Genomic DNA, 20832 nt, shown 5'->3' with positions numbered 1-20832 from the left:
AGATGTGTATGACATGTTTCCTATAATTCTTTTTTTACAATGCTGGGGACTGAATCTAGAGGTTTATACAAGCCAGACAAAGGTTCTGCCAAAGCTATATCCCCAGCCAATATTTTGTAATGAATTTATTCCCCAGTCTTCTGTTTGAGACAGAATCTAGGTAGCTCTGGCTGTCCTATAATCCTCTACGTAGAGCAGGCTTGACTAGAATGCTGCCTCCCTCTGCCTCCCAGACTGTGAGGATTACCACACCTGGCTTTTTCTTTTCTTTTCTTTTCTTTTTTTTAAGACAGGGTCTCTATAAAGACCTGCCTTCTCCAGTTTTGATTATAAGTTCTTGAATCTCTCAGTCTGAAAAGTTCTAAGTTTTAAAGTATTTTAAATTTTAATTAAGAGTTTTAAATTATCTTCCTTCGTCTTTTCATACTGCCTCTACATCATTAGGTCTTCTTAAGAATTATAGCAATGGAAATGTCTTGGGAGTAGTGGTGCAGGTCTTTAGTCTCAGCACCCAGGATGCAGAGGAGTTCTAGGCCAGCCTGGTCTACAGAGTGAGTTGAAGGCCAGAGCTATACAAAGACTCTTTTTCCAAAGCAGGCAAGCAAGTGAGTGAGTAAGCGAGCAGTGAGGAGCAGTGAGCAGTGAGGAGCAGTGAGGATCAGTGAGCAGTGAGGAGCAGTGAGGATCAGTGAGCAGTGAGGAGCAGTGAGGAGCAGTGAGGAGCAGTGAGCAGTGAGGAGCAGTGAGGAGCAGTGAAAAGCAGTGGGGAGCAGTGAGGAGCAGTGGGGAGCAGTGAGGAGCAGTGAGGAGCAGTGAGGAGCAGTGAGGAGCAGTGAGGAGCAGTGAGCAAGCAGTGAGCAGTGAGGAGCAGTGAGGAGCAGTGAGGAGCAGTGGGGAGCAGTGAGGAGCAGTGAGGAGCAGTGGGGAGCAGTGAGGAGCAGTGGGGAGCAGTGAGGAGCAGTGAGCAAGCAGTGAGCAGTGAGGAGCAGTGGGGAGCAGTGAGGAGCAGTGAGGAGCAGTGAGGAGCAGTGAGGAGCAGTGGGGAGCAGTGAGGAGCAGTGAGGAGCAGTGAGGAGCAGTGAGGAGCAGTGGGGAGCAGTGAGGAGCAGTGAGGAGCAGTGAGGAGCAGTGAGGAGCAGTGAGCGAGTGTGCAGAGCTGACACACACTGCTCAGCATCACAACAGCGAGCACTGCTTCCAGTAAGAGGAAGAACTCGGGGTAAGGTGGGCGCACAGGGTGACTCACATCAATTATTTTCAAAGGTGCAGGATAAAGGCCTTTGGTCTGCTTCTTGACTCTCTCTTCCACTGTTTTGTAAATCTGTTGTCTGACAAATGGGATAGTCATGGCATATGATGTCAGCCCTGTAAGGTAAAATGTGGTTAGACATTACTGAGATGATCCAGGCTCCCTTGTCCATTTGTTCTGCAGACTCCCCAGCACTACAGTAAATTTAGCCATCTGAAGGAACACAATGGAACTGTTGTCCTCTGCGCTGTGTGGCCTCAACATGCTCTAACTCCTTTGTATGTGTTAAGGTTTAGTCTGGGGACTTGCAGCCATATTACACTATTATAATCTACTCTTGTATCAATGTTTAAAACTTTCCAATAACAGGCCTTTAAACAATGGCTTTAGCTGTTAGTTTAAAGCTGAGGATTTGTACACGAGACAGAGTTGTGCCCTTTAAGGCTTATTCACAAAGCACAAATTTCTCCCCTACCCCTCCCTCCTGGTTTTCCAAGACAGAATTTCTCTGTGTAGCCTTCGCTGTCCTGGATCTTGCTCTGTAAACCAGGCTGGCCTCAGATTTACAGAGATCCTCCTGCCTCTGCCTCCCGAGTGCTGGGACTAAAGGCTTGTGCCAACACCACCCAGCATCTTTCTCTTTTTTTGTTTTTAAAGTAGGGTCTCAAGCAGCTCAGGGGCAGGCAGGGGCACTGCTGTGTGCTGTGAACAAGGACACTTACTCTCCATCAGGCCTTTGCTTTGCTTTGCAGAGATCTTCCGGTCAGCCAGGCCTTTGGCAAAATTAACTGCAACTTCTTCTAGGTATTCAATTGTTCTTTCCTCTGGAGATTTTATTCCTGGTCCTGTAAAAACAAAATACAACACCAACAACAAAATGATTGCAAAGACTGAAATGTAAATCAAGCTTGAACCAGTCCTGGGCAGATAAAACCTGTAGCAGGAAGGTTCCCACACTTCCTTCAATGATGAACAGTGATGTGGAAGCATACACCAGATAAAGCCTTTCCTCCCCAACTTGCTTTGGTCACAGTGTTTCATCACAGCAGTAGCAATCCTAACTAAAACAGCAACTAACTTCCCATTTATGGCTCCTGCCAGCTTGTGAGCCTGTTGGAAGCAGGAATTAGATTATGTCTGTAGCTCAGTGGTACATCTGATGGGCAGTGTAGACTGACACGGCCAGGCTGTCTGAGGCCCTGGAGTATAGAAAGCCACCTACACACTTCAAGTACTTTGGAAACAAAGTCTCCAGAGGGAGGAGCTTACTGCAAATACATAACTCCGGTAAGTGATTTCTCTTGTTTTGAATCAGAGTGCAGAAGAATTAGAAGTAAACCTTTAAACCAAAGCTCAGAGAGTTCACGAAGGTCAACTGCCTCCTTATCCTGAACACAGCCAAGGCCCAGGGACTCTAAGCAGAAGCTCCACAACAGGCTTACCTAGAAGGGCTTCTTGGCTAGCCCTGCTCAGCATATTCACGAAAGAGAACTTTCTAAGGCCAAGGAAGACCAGAGAAGCAGGAAAACAACACCGGCACAGGGCTGCAAGTGGTATACCTTTTAGGGTGAAGGTCATCCTACTAGGCCAAGAACCATGACTAACTGAGGCACTTACTCCTGAGGGCTATGGACATGGCACTGGGAATATGACACAGGAGATATTGCCTTCCCTATACCACACTTGGAGTGTGGCCAGTCCTCACTTCACACCACAGTCCTTAGGGGAGGCACAGGCAAGGTCACAAGTCATAGGCTGGCTATGTTCTCACTCCTATTTCTATTCTGGGGCCAGATTCCTTTCCTCCCAGTCTCTTTACCTCAGAACATCAGCTGACACCTTCTTACTGAGAAAATGAGAATCTTAAAGATACCTTGTCCTACTACAGAGCCATTTTTTTTTTCCTGCCAGGCTTCATAAAGCCTGTTTGTTTAAGGATTCCTTAGCAGTGAGACACCTCACAAGCCCCTGTAACTCTGGATTCATGGGAGTCAAAGGCATATGCACATACATAGGGGCACACTCATACTCAGATACACATATGAACATAAATAAAACTATAAAAAACAAACAAACCGAAAACCCCAAACCATCTAAGCCAGAAAGAAAAACATAAGAAAAAAGAAAAAAGAAAAAAAACCCAAAAGCAAGAACCCTCCTATTGCGTTAAATAATAAAAAAAATGTAAAAATGCACCATGATACACTAGTGCTGATTACTCTTTGTCCCCAGCAGTCTCTCAGCCTCCACAGCAGCACCATGCAGTGACCACCTACCTCACCGCCCTGCTCAGTCATAATTCCCAGTAACCCAGTAAAATCAAAATTCTTGAGGCTTATAATTTATCAGTCAGATTTATGCCAGTAAATTCCCACCCTACAAAACATCCACACAATAAACCCAGAGACAACTGATATTGATATAAACTGCCCACCTAGATAAGACAAATTGTCCTGTAATAATCCATCCCTTATAAGCTATTCAAAGCTACTTGTGGCTATTTAAAGTCACAGAGATCTGGGTCATCCTTCTCTTCCTCCATATTCCTCCTTCTCCTGAAGACTGCCATCTAACTGGGGGTCTCTAGTTCATTACATCTTTCACTCCCAAAAATTTCTCAGTCCCCAAGTCCCTTTTCTTCTCTCCTCTTTTCTCCTCCAACTTGGAAGCCCGGCCTACTCCTCGCCCAGTGATTGGTCCCTAAGATTTTTATTCATTAGAAGCACCATCAGGTACGTACAGATTTGCTGAACTAGGTGTGAACTTGGGAGGAGGAAGGATGTCACTGGGTAAACAGGCAGTAAGGTCCTATGGTCAAGCTCCACCCAATGCAGAAAAGACCTTCTTCCTAGCTACCAGCAGAAGTCTCTTTCTGAAGGATCAAGATGTAGAACTCTAGGCTCTTTCATCACCATATCTGCCTACATGTTGTCATGCTTCCTGCCATGGTGACAATGGACTGAACCTCTGAAACTGTAAGCCAACCCCAATTAAATGTTTGCCCTTACAAGAGTTGCCTTGGTTATGGTGTTTCTTCACAGCAATGGAAACCCTAACTAAGACAATATTCTAATCAAAATTCTAGCAAGAATTATTATTTCTATAATCTTTGTAGGTATGATGATCTTGATTACAGAATCTATATTCAAATGCAAAGCAACTATTATAGAAAAAATAATTTTGAATGAATAGATCATAGTTGGAGGAATATAATATCTGATAAATCAATATTCAAGACCACATTGTGTTTGACAAAAGGCTAATTAACTGGAAATAGTATAGTTGACTTTTGACAAGGTCCCTGTAGTTCACTGGAGAAAAAAATAATACCCCTTCTCCACTTTTTAAAAAAATTGAGCCAGGGTCTCTCAAAGTAGTTCTGCCCGTCCTGGAACATTCCACATAGAATGGAGGCACCCTAAGGTCTTTTACAGTCCCACACCCTCCTTACAGCTTCCCCCTCCCACTGATGGTCTTACAGCTTCCCTCTCCCACTAAGGGCTTTCGCTGACTCGCACCCTCCAAAGAGTGCTTCAACCTTATCTGGGCAACCCATGGAACGTAGGGGAAGAACCTTAATGTATGACCCAGGCAGGCACCAAGCAGTACTCCTTCCTGGGGAGAAGTGTCTTATCTGGGCAGCCATGGAATGTAGGACATAGGTCCTGAGATGTAACCCACGTTGGCAGCAGCCAATTGATTTAAAAAACTCACCAATGCTTGCATGCCTGGTCACCATCACTGTTAGCCACCCATTACTAAGTGTATAAAAACTATACTGATGGAGGGTTCAGGGTTGCCTCTCCTCTGGATGTAGGCCACCCTGGTGCACTGGACTAATAAATCTCTTGCTTTTGTATCGATCCCCGCTCTCGTCTCATTCATGGAAACCTCAAATAGATAGGACTCAATTTAGGTCTTACAGAACAAGGTGGTCTTGAAATCACAGAGATCTACTTGCCTATGCTCTGATTAATGATATATACCATTATGCCCAACTAGAATAATTTTCTTAAAAAATGGTGCAGAACATTGGTATTTGTATGCAAAAGCGTAAAGATACTCATGTAAACCTAAAATGGACCACAGACCAATGTTCAGCAGCCAAAACAAGAATAGTTTCAGAAGAAAGCAAAGGAGAAAAATGTTTGTGCTTTTTAAATCAGAAAGGAGTTTTTAGATACCAAGTCAACAGCACGATCTACAAAAATCCTCCAAATACCAAAACGGGGAAAAAACAAATAAACAAACACCTTCGAGGTGCACAAAGAGATGGCCCAGTGGTAAAAACTTTTGCCACACAAGCCTGCTGACCTGAATTTGACCCCCAGAAACCATGTAATGATTAAAGGAGAGAATGAAATCCATAAAATTGTCTTTTCATCTCCACATGAGTGTAATGTCATGTATGTGCATGTGCGTACATGAGTACACACACATACAAGCTCATGATGATAACAATAATAATGGACAACTTAACACACTGGACTTCATAAAATTAAAATATTCAACCTTAGAAAGTGAAAAGAGAAGCTGCTGACAGGGAGAAAATATCCTCAAGTTACATATTTGACAGTTGTATCCTGATATAGTAAGAACTCTGAAAACAAACAAAATGAACTGAGCATATATAGGAAGTGGTTGGGGTAATCATTGTTCACACTGTGTGAGGGAGAGTCTCCGTTTTTTTCTGTACCAGCAGAGACCAAGTGAGGGCAGCATTTTGGTACTATCATTTCTATGGCCCATCACTGGGTTTTTTTGTTTTGTAAAGGATGAATGTCCACACCAGTTTAGAGACAATTGAGAAATGTATCAGAGGTTGTCTCTCTGCTGACCTCGGGCAGAAGGAAGAGGGTGGAACTTCTGGGCAGAGGAGTGACACAGGGAGGAGAGAAAGAATCAAGAGGGAACAGACACAGACTGCAGCAGCACAGAGAAAGGCAGAGCGCTAGCCCTGAGGGATCTAGGCTAGACAGGCGGATTAAGTTAGATAAGCTAGGCAGCAGATTAACCCAGCAAAAGGCTTAAGCTTTAAACTGTAATAAAGTCTTATGTTAGGCTGGAGAATGGCACTCCTCTTCCAGAGTTCTTGATTTCAATTCCCAGCACCAGCTCACAACTCTATCCTGGAATCTGTTGCCCTCTTCTGGCATGCAGGTGTACATACAGATAAAGCACTCAGTCTCATGCTGATAGAATAAAAACTGGTAATTACTTTGGGGAATAGGTAGATGGTCTCTTAGGAGATGAACACACAAATAGCTCACAGACAGACTATCAATTCACTCTTCAGTGTCACTCAACAGAAAGGAAAACTATGTCCACATAAAGGCTTTTAGACCAATGCTCACAGAAGCTTCATTCAGAACAGTCTCCAATTAGAAACACAAAGTTCATCATTTGGTGGATGGATAAACAGACTATATCATACATAAAATAAAACAGTCCTCAATAGGAAGATCGACCTGGGCAGATGGATGACTCAGCAGATAAAGGCACATCGCCACCAAGTCTGAGGCTTGAGATTAATCCCAGAAGCCACAAAGTGCAGGAAGAGAACCAACTCCAAGACCCCTTGACATGCATGCTGTGGTGTATGCAATATATACACATATAACCCATGGGAGAAGTAAATGTAATCATTTTTAGAAAGAAACAAATTATATATATAAAATAACGTAATGTAGTTCAAAAGCATGCTCAATGAAAGAAGGAACAAAAAGCTACACATTAGAAATGTTAACTGTTGTAGTACTTACATAACTATATTTGTTAAAACTCAAATTGTTCATTGAAAACTGGAAAATTACATTTAAAAAAACTACCTTGAAACTGGATGTACAAACTTTTTTGTCTGCACGTGTGTGCATGCAGGTGTGTATATTCAGGCCGCAGTGAGTGTGCAGAGGCTACAGGATAACTAGTAGAAGTCAGTTCTTTTCTTCCACTATGTGGATTTTGGAGAACAAACTCAGGCCTCTGGCTTGGTGGCAGGTGCCTTAACCCACTGAGTCATCTCAATAGCTCCTGTCTGTTTCTCTGAGGCAGGGTCTCACTATGCAGCCCTGGAACTTTCTACACTGTAGCTCAAGGTAGCTTACAGTCCATTTGTCTCAATGTTCTAAGTGCCGGGATTACAGGCATGTGCGACCACACTGAGCCTTCAGTAATTGCTTAATGCTGATATTTAAGAAGCACCAGGAGGTGATGAGTGTACATTTTAGAGGTTTCTATTGCCACCAGAAATTGCAGGAAAATAGCACGTAGGTAGATCTCTTCTGCTAACATTCTGAGGTTGGCTGTTTCATGTATTTATTGTATCATTAAAAAACAGGGAGGTATGCAGCTCATTGATGGAATACTCACCCAGCGTGCAGAAGACCCTAGTTTAATCCCACACACTCCAAACAAAAATTAAAACAAAACAAAGACCCACTCACCAGAGACTGAAGGCTTACACACAGATAGGAACACAGGTGACTTACGGCAGTGCTGATGACTGAACTGATTCTTGTATCTAAATGATCAATAAAGTAACTAGAAACCAGTGTGGGGGTGAAAATAATTATTAGCTCTTAGAAAACATCATTCCTTGTTGGTTGGTGGTGATGCATGCCTTAATCCCAGCACTTGGGAGGCAGAGGTAGGTGGATTACTGAGTTTGAAGTTTGAAGCCAACCTGGTTTGGAGAGGAAATTCCAGGATGGCCAGGGATACACAGAGAATCCCTGTCTCACCCTATTTCCCCCAAAAAGTAAAAAAGAAAATGTGACTTCTCAAAAATAGTTACTTCTTTCTTACAAGCTTTGAGTTTCATCCTAAGTAATATTCAAGAGGACCAGAAAATAAAGCAAGTCTAAAGGAACTATACTTCGTCATGTTAGTACTTACCCAGTGGTTCCACCAACTGGTCAACCAGTCCCATTTTCTTTGCTCTGTCTGCACGAATGTTTCTACCAGTCAGCATCATGTCAAATGCAGCAGGCACACCCACCTAACATGCAAGCAAGAGACAGTACAGGGGGAATGAGGGTGGTTGTTAGTTACAAATCATCAAGTGAACAGACTTCAGAGGAAAAGTGGGGCTGGTGAGATGCTCAGTGGGTAAAGGTGCTTCCGTCAAGCCTGCAGCTCATGGTATTGGGGGAATCTTAAACTCACCATTTTGGGCAGTCTCTGGGTACCTCCAGCTCCTGGTAAGATCCCCAGCAACACTTCAGGGACACCTAATACTGTTTTTCTGTCTTTTGTCGCTATTCTGTATTGGCATGCTATGGCGAGCTTCAAACAAATCAAAGAAAATTAGAATGTTAGAAAATTTAACTGGAACATTCTGACACTAGGTTGACAGTTCTAAAGATTATTTATAAGCAGAAATGTAACACAAAATACGGCATGATTCCTTAGGCTGACACTTGGCACTCTACAATTTACCTTTTCTATCTGTTTTCATAATTTATTAGCCCCCCTTTAGGTTGCTATTCTCTTTAAAAATATTGATGGCAATGGAATTTACCAATAAAAAAACTCGAGCCAGAAGTGTACTACCACAGTTCTGGTTACACAAGAGTCTGAGGCAGGAGGATTGTCTGAGCCTATGAGTTTGAGACCAGCCTCATCAACATAACAAGACACTTGTCTTAAAAGCAAAAGCAGTAATAACAAACAATTCTCCTCAAATCTTGGTAACAATGACCCACGATGGTAGACCCAGCTGCCTGTGCGGCTGAGGCAAGATTAATGGGACGATTCCTTCTAGTTAATCAGGTATACTTGCAGTTTCCTAACAGGCCTTGCTTATTGTTGCTTTTTAATACAACTACACTGTATATAGAATACTTCTGAAACAATTTTCTTGTTAATCACATTCTTTTGGGAATCAGGCCCAGGTTTCTTTCATTAATTATATAAAAACCCTGCATACAGTCCAGTATGTGACAAATGATCACTAATGTTTCCTTTTTCTCTTTTTAAAACACAGCACTGGGCTGGAGCGATGGCTCAGTTGTTAAGAGCATCGACTGCTCTTCCAGAGGTTCTGAGTTCAAATCCGAGCAACCACATGGTGGTTCACAACCATTTGTAATGAGATCTGATGCCCTCTTCTGAAGACAGCTATAATAAGTAAGTAAGTAAATAAATAAATAAATAAATAAATCTTTTTTTCTTTCCTGGAGCAGCAGGAATATTCTTTTTCTTTAATTAATTTACTTTATAAATATTATTGTAGCTCACAAAATTTGTTACATAATAATATATGATGAATACATGATTTCTTTTTTTCTTTTTTTTTTCTCTAAGAAGGACTGAGGCTTCCACATTTTGGCCTTCCTTCTTTTTGAGCTTCATAAGGTCTGAGTTGTTTCTTGGGAAATAAATAAATCTAAAAAAGCACAGCACAATCTGGTAAGAATCTCTTTCTTAGCTGGTCATGGCACAAGCCTTCAACCTCAGCACTTGGGAGGCAGAGGCAGGCAGGTCTCTGTGAGTCTCAAGATCCTGTCTCAAAAAAGAAAGACACTTTGACCTTATTTTGAAGAGTTTTACAGATTGAAAACTTTTCAATCTTATATTTACTACTCACAAGAAACCGTATGTCGTGTCACAACACACACACACACACACACACACACACACACACACACACACTTTGTAAGTAAGCCCTGTGAACCTGAAGCAGGCACTCAGAGGTGAGAAAGCCTTCACAGGTGCGGCTCCTCCCCTGATGTAAATGGAAACAGTATTCTTTGGCTCACTGTTGGCTGTCACTTGCCATTTCTCATGAATTAAGAATTAAAACCATTCAGGCATGTGACAGCTGAAAATAAAACCGCTTCTACTCAGAAAACTGTTGTTTTACTGTTTATAGGTGAAACAGTAGCCTAAAGGAATTCTTCTATACCTCAAGTCCTCCTCCCAAGCAGGATCCACTGATGGCGGCCACAACAGGCTTTGGGGACTTTTCAAGTTTTTCAAACATTTTCTGTCCTTCCTGTGATATTCGTGTTGCTTCTTGGGGTGTTGTACAAGAGGCTAGCATGCTGAGATATGGACAGAAAAGAACAACACAAAAGGAGAGATCAAACTGTGACCTACTCTGTATAACACTTCACCCACTATACACTTACCACAGTGTCTATCGATATTTGGCAGTGAGTCTTCAAACACAGAATGGAACATGTTACACAATTTACTTTGCTCTATAACAAACGACTGACTACAAAGTTCTAACAAGAATACCACCTGGCAAATATTTTCACTATCAGATCAGACAGTTTTAAGGTTATAGTCTGGATCTAGTTAACCTCTTTAAGCTATGTAGTCTTTACCCGCCAGACATGCCTGTTTCCTACTGACTTGTAGCTTGTTTCAAATGCTTCCTTATTTGTGTGTACATAGGCCCGATAGTTCTTCTACACTGGTCCTTATGAATAGAATAGGGTTTCTTTAGCATATACACCTGGGGGGAGGGTGTGGCTGGAACGTATATATTGCCCCCACATCTTGTGTTTGTGCATTGCACGTGTGCTCACCTGTGCAGGCACATGTGGAAGACAACATCAGGTGTCTTCTTCATGTCATACTTTTGGAGACAAAGTGATCAATCAGACTCACCATGCCCAGCTTTTCCCATGGATGCTGGGACTCACGTTCAGATCCTCGGCTGAGCAACAGGATTTTACCCACCGAGCCATCTCCCTAGCCCCTGACTTTCAATTTTGCTAAGGACTGCCAAATTGCACCCTAAATGTTTGCTGGTCTGATGGATGAAAACTAGGCCTTCATTCTTGGTTAACTTAAGAAAAAGCTGCATTTAGTCATCTATGATTTAAGCAACACATCCTCTTATTTCATGAGCTTCATCATACCCTGGGAAATAACTTTCAAAACCAACCTGTTGGAGAATTTACTTCTATCTTATTTTAGAGAAGGTACTACTTAGCAGTACATAAGCAAGCATGACAGACTTACTTGATGTCAGCACCTGCGACAAAGCAGCCGGGCTTCGATGAAATGAGGACTGCACTCCTGATATGGTCGTTGGCCCAGATTTCATTCATTACCTCTCCAAATTCTGACTGTACTTCTTTGTTCAATGTATTTACCTACACAAGAAAGAGCTACATCTAAGGGCTGGAAATTTCACATACATACAGACCATCATAGTCAAGTCTGTTTATGCAGCAGACACATATTGCTAGAAGAAAACAAAACCATAACACAAACAGACCAAAACCCCCTAAAACCTAACAGCTTCCTGTTCAAGCAGCTTTAGTGACTATTAGTACCCCTCCCTTTAACAATGGGTCTCACTAGCGGGAGAGATGCTCGGTGGTTAACTGGCTTGTCATTGTAAGCCCAACAACCTGAGCTTGAGCCTTAAATCCCATGCGAAGGTGGGAGAAGAGACTTAGCTTCCCCCCCCACCAAATCATACCCACAATACAAACAAAAGTGGGATGGTCTTAAACAGGGATGGCTAGCATAGTGGTTGGCCTTACTTCTGATCCTAGTACTTAAGAGGGCAGGGGAAGGAGGACTGTTGTTAAACCTATGGCTTGCCTGGTGTACACAGAAAATTCCCAGCCAGCCAGCCAGGGCACACAGGGAGCCCCGTCATATGCAGGGTACTAGTAAGTCTACAAATATTTATTGGTGGTTGTGGGGAACCTATCCAATATTTTTAAAAACGGGAGGGATCAAAATTAGATATAGTATGAACTTCAGAATATTAGGTAAAAACAAATCAAACGTGAATCATTGGTTAGTCAGTATAAGACTAACTCCAGTGAAGGGACAGGCTCCAATTATTGTTAATTTGTGGTAGCTGTTCGGTGTTTCCTGTACAGGTCCTCCTCTTTCTTTCTCTTTCTTTCTTTTCTTTCTTTCTTTCTTTCTTTCTTCCTTCCTTTCTTTCTTTCTTTCTTTCTTTCTTTCTTTCCCCCCTCTCTTTCTTTCTTCCCTTCCTTCCTTTCTTTTTTTTCATAGTCCACAGAACTTTTATTTATGCGTTACATTAAAAAAATAATCCCAGGATGTTCCCTCCTGTATGTTTTCATCTTGCCTCTTTGTGGTCCATGAGGCCAGCGGAGGTTGTCAGCACAAGGAAACCAAACCGCCGTGATGAGAGCAGGTTGTTCTGCCATTTTTCTATGTCTTTGAGTTGAACATCAAACCTAGGACTTATAACTCCACACTTGTTCAACCTTCTTGTGAAGTTTACAACGGTCTTCCCAGCTCTGTGATCACCAGTGATCTCAAATTCACCAATGTGCCCCGTGCTTCATCATCACAGTTAAGAACTGAATAACCTTAGAACACGGCTTGAGGAGGACCTGGCGCTTGCCTCTCTTCTAAGTGTTGTTGATGCTCCTGAGAGCATCTGCCAGAACATTCATTCGCACCATGGTGACTGGGGTAAGGTGATGGAGCAGATATGGGACGGATGAACACGGAGCTTTACAAACACTCCAATCCTCCTATTTCTTACAAGGTTTTATATATAGTCCAGGCTAGCTTTGAACTCTGTAGCTGAGGATGACCTAGACTTCTATTTGTGTCTCTCAGGTGCTGTGAGCCACTATGCTTGGCTTAAAATCTCCTATTTGTATAGGCCTCTGCCTATAGGACTTTTTTATACTTGAAATGGGGGAGAGAATGAATTCCTGCAATAATCTGTTCTTGGCTAAAGTTTGGGGTATTGCTGCCTACACTGTTGAATTCGCCAAGATCTAGCTTCTATTTTCATGTAACCTGATTTCTAGCATGTGGACTAGAAAGTGGTCATTCAAATCCTCAGGAGGCTCAAAAACCAAGTATACACATTCACCCCAGACAGCCTACAATGAACAATGACTGTTAGTGTCCATATTTATTTACCCCAGCCAACCTGTTGTGATGAACGACTCTGTTAGGCAGTAATGAGGTGGAGGAAGTCTTATCAGCAACATGTTCTATCATCCTCACTCTAAGCAATCACAGAAGGCTAGTTTTATTAATCTTGATATTAATTTGACACGAAGAGGCAACAAGAAGAAATTGGTTTTCTGTGCCTGTCTGTTACTGAGATAGGGTCTCACTAAGGAGCTCTGGCTGTCTGGAAGCCAGAGAGATCCACCTGCCTCTGCTTCCCCAACCAAACACCATCAACACCATCAGGAAGGAATCTCTTTTCTTTCTTTTTTTTTGGGGGGGTGGGACAGGGTTTCACTATGAAGTTCTAGCTGACCTTGAACTTGCTCTGTAGAGCAGGCTAGCCTGGAATTCCCAGAGATCTGCCTGCCTCTGTCTCCAAGTGCTGGGATTAAAAGTGTGCACTACCACCCATGGCCCCAAGGAGTTCTCTTTCAAGGACATCCATATAACATCCAAAATTTAAAAATCATGAGACAGGTCCACTTCAAGACAGGCAGATTTAATTTCTATGTAGGATAGGATTCATAACTGTGGTTGGTAGAAATTAACTAAAGGAAGTTCAGGTACCTTTGAATTGGGTGAGTTAATCCGAATAACTGCCACATCCCCTTTGATTCCATAATTAATATGGGTTCTGCCTAAAAAAGAGAAGACAACAACATGCTTATTGTAAAACACATCTACAAAGTCATGTTAAAATCATACACATACAAGTACCTTTATATGGAATGGGCAGTTATATTTAGGGCCATACACACATATATATTTAGGACTACACCACACACACCATTTACTTTTCTCCAACCCCTCCTATACACTCCCTTTGTTCTCTCAAATTCATGACCTCTTTTTCTTTGTTATATGTGTGTGTGTGTGTATGTATGTATATATATGTGTGTGTGTCATATGTGTGTGTATATGTATACATACACACAACATATGTATATAACACATACATATAGTTAGGGATACATATATATTGGGATGTATATGTGTATACACACACAATGAGACTGGAGAGGTGGCTCAGTGGTTAAGAGCACTGACTGCTCTTCCAGAGGTCCTGAGTTCAAATCCCAGCAACCACATGGTGGCTCGCAACCATCTGTAATGAGATCTGATGCCCTCTTCTGGTATGCAGGTGTACATATAGATAGAACACTTTTATATGTAAAATAAAGAAATCTTAAAAAAAAAAAAAAAAAGGCCATGAATTTAAAAGAACTAGAGGAGTGTATGGGAGTGGATGGAGGGAGGAAAGTGAATGGGAAATATGATGAAGTCATGTTATCATTTAAAAGAACAAAAGGATTATAAAAAGCAATGTTAAGTACATAAACAGGAAAGTAAACTTACTCAGCAAAGCAGAAGACGTTGTAAAGCTGCGGCAAATGCAGCCTGCAAGAAAAGAATGTTTCAAAATTACTTCCTGAAACAGAATTTCTTTAATATTTGTCAAATCAGAAAAATTGGAATTCACACCAATAAACCCCCAAATCAGAACAATGTATTCTAGGTCATTATTCTGGCGAACCCATTACCTTTCTCCTTTAATTATCAGGTCAAATAATTATCCACATAGTGAGTAAGGCAGGGAGAAGATGCTCTCCCCTTGAAAAAAAAGGAGGGTGCATATCTACAAGGTGAGTGTATGAAGGGCTCTGGCTGAAGTGGAATTAAGATCGTTCTGAATATGGGAGAAGTATCATGGATTACCTAAATGGACTTAGTGTGATCACAGTGAAAATCAGAGACATGTGACTGTGACCCACCGGCGCAAGGTTGCTAAAGGAAGGAGATGAGCACAAGCAGAGACCACAGGTTGTCTCTAGAAATAGACAATGCAAAGCAACGGGTTTCCCTCGGGGGCTTCAGAAAGCCCTGTTAACACTATGTGAGCCTAGTGAGACCCATTTTGCTGGCATCCGTGTTAGTTCCCTGTCCCCTTGGGATCAAACCCAGGCCTACTGTATGCTAGGCAAACACTATACCTCTAAGATGTACATCCTCAGCACAAGTCCTGCTAAGGACCTCCGACCTCTATAACTACACTGGGGAGGCAGAGGCAAGTGGACCTCTGTGATTTCCAGGCCAGCAAGTGAAAGAAAGCATGTGCCCAGCACCCACACTGGCAGAAAGGTTGATAATGGCCCAGCTCCAGAGGATCTCATGCCTTCTTCTGGCCTCCATAGGTACCCACACATGTGGTATACACTGATATGCACATTGACATATCAATAAAAATAAACTTTAAAAACAAACTAAAGAAGCCACAGGCATGGTAGCGCAAAAATTGAATCCTAGCACTAAGGAGACAGAGGTAGGAAGATGTGAGTCTGATGCCAGCCTATTTCACACTAAATTCCAGTCATCCACAGCTGGCCTAGAAGAACTTGTTATGCAGATGAGGTTGGCCTTGAACTCAAAGATATTTATGGGTCTGTGGTCATTAAGGGTGTGCCTCATCAAGCTTAGTGCTGAGGATTACTGAGCCCAGAGATGCACGCTAGACAAGTACTCTGCCACTGAATTGTGTCTAGTCCCCAAGACCACCTCTCAACTGACACTAGTATTCCAAAATAGTTTTTGAGGAAGACCAGCTGTTTTCTGGTTGGCTGTGAGCAACTCTGGCTTAGTATATAATTTCCATCCTCCTGCCTCAGAGTGTGAGAAGTCCTCTTGTCTTGCTGCTAAAGATTATCCTGTTCAGAGTTCTTATTAAACTGTACTTTGAGGAATCTTATACCTCTTTCTCACGTCAGTCACCTCAGACTCATGACCCCTCCCACCTGCAGCAGTCAGTTCCCATGATCAGGACTAGGCCTTTCTCTAACAATGACAATGATGATCTTCTACAAGCCAGCACACAAGAGGTCTTTCCAGCTAGATTCTAGGTAGAAGATAGGGAATCTAAGGGGAATCTTGGACAAACATTAAATTTGTTCTATGGCCCCTCCATCATAAAGGCTTGCTTCTACCCTGTTCTAAGCAAGCTTTAGGTGGTGAGCAGCTTTTAGGGTTCTTCAGAACACCATATTTTTCTCCTTCATCTTTACTCATGTTCACATCAAACCATATCTTCTATGCTTCTCTCTAATTCTTCACTCCCTTCTCCTGACCACAGAGTCCCAAACTTGCCTGATTATCCTAGGAAAGTGGTCCTTTCCTCAGTTCAAACAAACAAACAAACACACACACACACACACCCCTCACCTTCTTGACTGGGTGTTAACACAGGCAAACATCTGTACTCAGCAAATGCAAATGCCTTAAAGCACTGGTTCTCAACCTGTGGGTCTCGACCTCCTTTGGGGTCACATATCATCTGTGCTGTATAGCAGGTATTTACATTATGATTCCTAACAATAGCAAAATTAATTATAAAGTAGCAACAAAATAATTTTATAACTGGGGGTCACCACGACATGAAGAACTGTTTTAAAGGTTCGCAGCATTAGGAAGGTTGAAGACTACTGCCTTAAGAGTAATATCAACTACTAGTTACTTATTTCTTAATATTAAAACTTCAGTTCTGATCATCAGCAAAATGTACATGGCTCTAACTTTCCCCACAGAACTTCACTTTCAGATTTCAATTGTACGATACTCCTCTTCCCTGTCTGTATTTTGGTCTTAATTATTTACTGATTTGTGTTTATTCCTGCATTTGCAAACAGTTATAATTTATGTCTTCCAATATAATTTCAGTCATTTCTCAACAAACTTTTTTTACAGCAACCTGATGAGTTGTGAAACCTTCTAGGGCACTGGGGTAACAAGTAAAAGTAATGTCTCTTTCTTGGTGGAGCTGGCATTCCAGGGCATCTGAGGATATGGTACCAAATCAATTCCTATTCGGGGGACACAGACGAGAATATGAAAACAGCTCAGTGGCAGACTGCCCAGCATGCACAAGGACCTAGGTTCAATACCCAGTTCTGAAAAACAAACTGTAAAGTACAAATTCTAGTAAGAAAGAGGCACAGGATAGGTAATCTAACTGGAAAAGAGTAAAGTATTCTGGGAGAGGAGCAGACTGACAGGGAGCACAAGCAGGGAGGGGTGAGGCAGGAAGACAGACAGAAACCTAGAAAAGTAAGATGCAAAGTGGGGTGTGGGAGCACACCTCAGAGGGTGGAGGAAGGCAGACAACCAGGCAGTCCAGGCCAGCCAGATTTAGTAAGATCTAGTCTCAACAAACAAACAAACAAACAAACAATAGTAATAAAAAGAGTTTGTGCTCATTAGCCTATTGTTAAATCATTTTAATCCCTGCCGACTAACCTTTCTTTGGGGTAAACACACTCCCACACACGTACACAAAACCTCTTCTAAACCAACAGCGACAAAAAGCAAAGAGAAAGAGAGCAGTAAATGCACAAACATTAAAAAAAGAAAAAACTTAACCACAGTCAATTTAATCAAGCCAAAGTACAAGGTAACTTTGCTACTGGAATCCGGCCTTACCAGCTGCCTGATAGCTATACCGACGCTGTGAACTTTAGCCTACATTTTCAGTGCCAGCAAAAGCAAAACCTTTGCCCTACTTTTTAATCATCGTCATATGTGACTCCAGAAAGTATCTACAAGGTCATTAAAAGCACAACTTTGAAAACTGAAAATGTTACTTTAGTTTACAGCAATTTACAGCTTTTCCAAAATTCAACCGTGGGACAAGGGATGGAATTAAAGGAATGAGAGTCAGATTTAAAAATAGCTCACACCCATTTTCTGCTGTTCATTTTCTGTAAGATTCCTTTAACACCTACTCAAGATTTAGGAAAAGTAGGAATTAACGGATATTAAGGTCAGTTTGTGATTTTTTTTTTTTTTTTTTTTTTTTTTTTTTTTGGATAGTCATGTTAGAACAACAGTACTGTATAGGAACACTTTTTCTAGTGAATGCCCTAGTTCATTAAGCATTTGGCAATGCCTGTCTGCACACACTCTCGGGGTCAAGGACTGACCTGTTGAGTCTAGACTCTAAATGGTAAGTCAGGTGTGCAGCTCTAATTTTAAGTAGATGTCCCTGTATATTTTTTTTCAAAGCACATAAGCTGCCATTAAAATAAGCTGTAGCTATAATAGACTACATGTTCTTAATGAAAGCATGACCTGTGTTTCTATGTAGAAGTCAGGACAATTTAGCTGTTAGATTTTTACTGCCTATGGAAAATTGATTACTTTAGAAGTTCTCAGTTATATACAGCCACTGCTTCTAAGGGCTAAAAAACTAATAACACTTACTGAGAATGTATCCCTAGGTTTTATACCTAATATAACTTCTTTAGACTTAACATATGATTGGCTATATTTTACCAACGAGAAAAAGATATATTGAAATTAATTCCCAAGGTCACTAGAAGGTAAAAGAAAGACTCAAGCCAGATGGCAGAGTCCAAATTTAATGTTTTTAATTGCTCCATTATACTATGTCTCCTGCCAAAGGGCAAGACATCTCTCATTCATTTTACAGATGAGAAAAGAAAGGCCACTTAGCTCAAAGCACTTGAGCAAAGTCAACAGCTACATAGTGACGAGAGAACATGTGACTGACCAATACCCCAGTGTCACTGTGACTGACCAATACCCCAGTGTCACACTGGCTGCCAATCCATAAAAGTACCTTACAGCAAATACAGCTCCATATGGGATTTCCTCCCTAAAACTGTTATGACTGTAGAGAAGGAAAAAGATAAGTTGCAAGGAAACACAACCAAGTGCAAACGGAAGAGATAAAGATGTTAAAGATAATTAAAGCTTTTTTTTTATTTCTTCCCCAAATCTAACATATTTTCTTCCTTTCTTTCTTCCTTTTCTTTTTTTAAAGACAGGGTCTCACTGTATAGCCCTGACTGGCCTGGAATTTACTATGTAGACAAGACAGGCTATGAACTCAAAGATCCATCTAATATTAAAGGCAAACAATACCACACCCAGCCCCCAGCCCATTTCACTTTTTTTTGGGGGGGTAATGTGGCTAATTTTGGCTGTTTACTCATAATCGATCTGGAAAAAGATTCAATCACTTAACTAAATGCCAGGGAAGGGGCAAGAAAAGTAAATTCTATGTGCATCCTTTTTTTGTGAGTAAAATTAAAGTGAATTCATATTACAAAATAATATACACTAAAGTTATAATTTGCCCTTGCAGTTTTGGGATGTGTGGGAAAAGGCTGTTTTCTACCAACACCCCTTTAACCCTTTCATTGCCAGTTTTAAGAGGAATGTATGAGCTGGGAAGAGCCTGATTCAGAACCAGCAGAAACAAGATTAGAAATAGTTTTTTTAAATGATCAAACATTTTACTCCTCATCAAAATGTCTTGAGATTTGGAGTGGCCATGTTTGCAGAGCCATCACCATGCCTTTGGCTAGAGATCTGTTACTCCCTTCCTTGGAAGAGGAAAAGAAAAGAACATAAGAAACAGCTGGTTTTAGAGCCCAAATTCTTACTTCATGGATGTGAAATGTCCAGGTTGCTACAAGATTACTACAGTTTTCAGGCATGCTCAGACAGTGGTTCTTTGTGTGGGTTGTTCAACTGTGTTGTGCCAGCCCACAGGAGAAAAAGCCAGGCTCACAGAAGGTTGTTCATTTAGAAGAAAGCAACACTAAACATCTATACAAGTTTCTGAATTCGTGTTTTTCACAGAAAGCCTTATCAACTTCGGTTACTCTACCAAGACAAAGTAATTATTGTTTGATTTTATGAAGTCTACAACAATGATCTCCTATTTTTTGTGTCAGTTTTTCAATAAAGTTTTAATTATGGGGGAAAGAATCTCTTTGCCTAAGTTGGAGAGCCTCTGGTTTCAGCCTTCTATACACTCACAGCAAGATTATTGGAAGTAGGAGAGCCGAGCTCTATGCTTAAAAAAAAAAAAAAAAAAGCTTTTGACGGTAAAGATCAAGGAGTGGAAGTGATCTATTTGTAAGCTAATAGTCAATGTCACCAAGAAGACTGATAGCTATCTCTTATGGCGACTAACATGTTGTAGAGCCTCAAAAAGTGACAGATCTTAGTCCTCCCCGACCTAGCAGTGTCAGGGCCAAGAGAAACGTTAAGAGAAGAGGGGCGTGAGCGCAGGGCTACAGTGGAGACCTGCGCAAACTGCCAGGCTGAATGGAAACGACTCAGGAAAGTTAGGGGAGAGCCTGACACCGCCGGAGCAGGGCGAGAGGGAGTGACGATCCCTTTGCAAGGACTCAGGAAATAGGGTCTCGTAACAGTAACGCCGATTCCCTAGGTCACGGGAAAGGGGTGGGCAGGGGACAGTGAGGGGCAAACGCTGCTCTCCGCTGCCCTAGTTCCTGCAGGCACTCCGAGACTCTCCCGAGCCCTCATTCAGGCTCACCTCTGGAGCGTAGGATCCTGAAGGCAGAGAAGCCACTGAGACTGCCAATTGCCCGGGACGCCACCATCTTGAGCAGAAGAGGACGAAAGCAGAAAGCTCTTCTAGTCGGGGGCAATGGAGCCGAGGGCTTTTCTTTTTCTCAGCCTGTTCCGCGGGGCGCCCTATGTGCCGCCTTACTAAAACGCAGGCACTGAACTGTCACCGGTCTTTTCACCCTCCCTCTTGCTCTCAACGAAGCGAGCCGAAAGGACGATTTCTCCGAAGAGAAGACTAAGAACCTCCGAGGAGGGGGCGGAGCGTCTGACTT

At 42.0% G+C, this 20832-nt stretch overlaps 1 protein-coding gene and 2 pseudogenes across 3 annotated transcripts in view; 1 reads left to right on the top strand and 2 right to left on the bottom strand.

Annotated features, from left to right (window-relative positions):
* Window positions 1-20781, bottom strand: part of HADHA (hydroxyacyl-CoA dehydrogenase trifunctional multienzyme complex subunit alpha) — a 34916-nt gene extending 14135 nt beyond the window's left edge. Inside the window, exons 1-9 of the mRNA XM_080935597.1 lie at window positions 20526-20781; window positions 14525-14566; window positions 13736-13806; window positions 11225-11358; window positions 10155-10293; window positions 8414-8533; window positions 8144-8246; window positions 1972-2094; window positions 1247-1365 (exon numbers count right to left, since the gene is read on the bottom strand). Of these exons, the coding sequence (XP_080791723.1) occupies window positions 1247-1365; window positions 1972-2094; window positions 8144-8246; window positions 8414-8533; window positions 10155-10293; window positions 11225-11358; window positions 13736-13806; window positions 14525-14566; window positions 20526-20592 (918 nt within the window). The 5' untranslated portion in view covers window positions 20593-20781. The remainder of the gene's footprint in view (window positions 1-1246; window positions 1366-1971; window positions 2095-8143; window positions 8247-8413; window positions 8534-10154; window positions 10294-11224; window positions 11359-13735; window positions 13807-14524; window positions 14567-20525) is intronic.
* LOC308419732 (small ribosomal subunit protein uS8-like) lies at window positions 12270-12660 on the bottom strand (annotated as a pseudogene). The gene has a single exon. The product of its transcript is annotated as a small ribosomal subunit protein uS8-like (transcript).
* Window positions 19532-19785, top strand: LOC308430031 (small ribosomal subunit protein eS27-like; annotated as a pseudogene). Its single transcript has one exon. The product of its transcript is annotated as a small ribosomal subunit protein eS27-like (transcript).
* Window positions 20782-20832: the final 51 nt, after the last annotated feature.

Source organism: Micromys minutus, assembly GCF_963924665.1.
Source record: "Micromys minutus genome assembly, chromosome: 1".
In the NCBI taxonomy this organism is placed as follows: Eukaryota; Metazoa; Chordata; class Mammalia; order Rodentia; family Muridae; genus Micromys; species Micromys minutus.
Note: the sequence above shows the minus strand (reverse complement) of the source record. Positions and strands in the feature narration are given on the sequence as shown.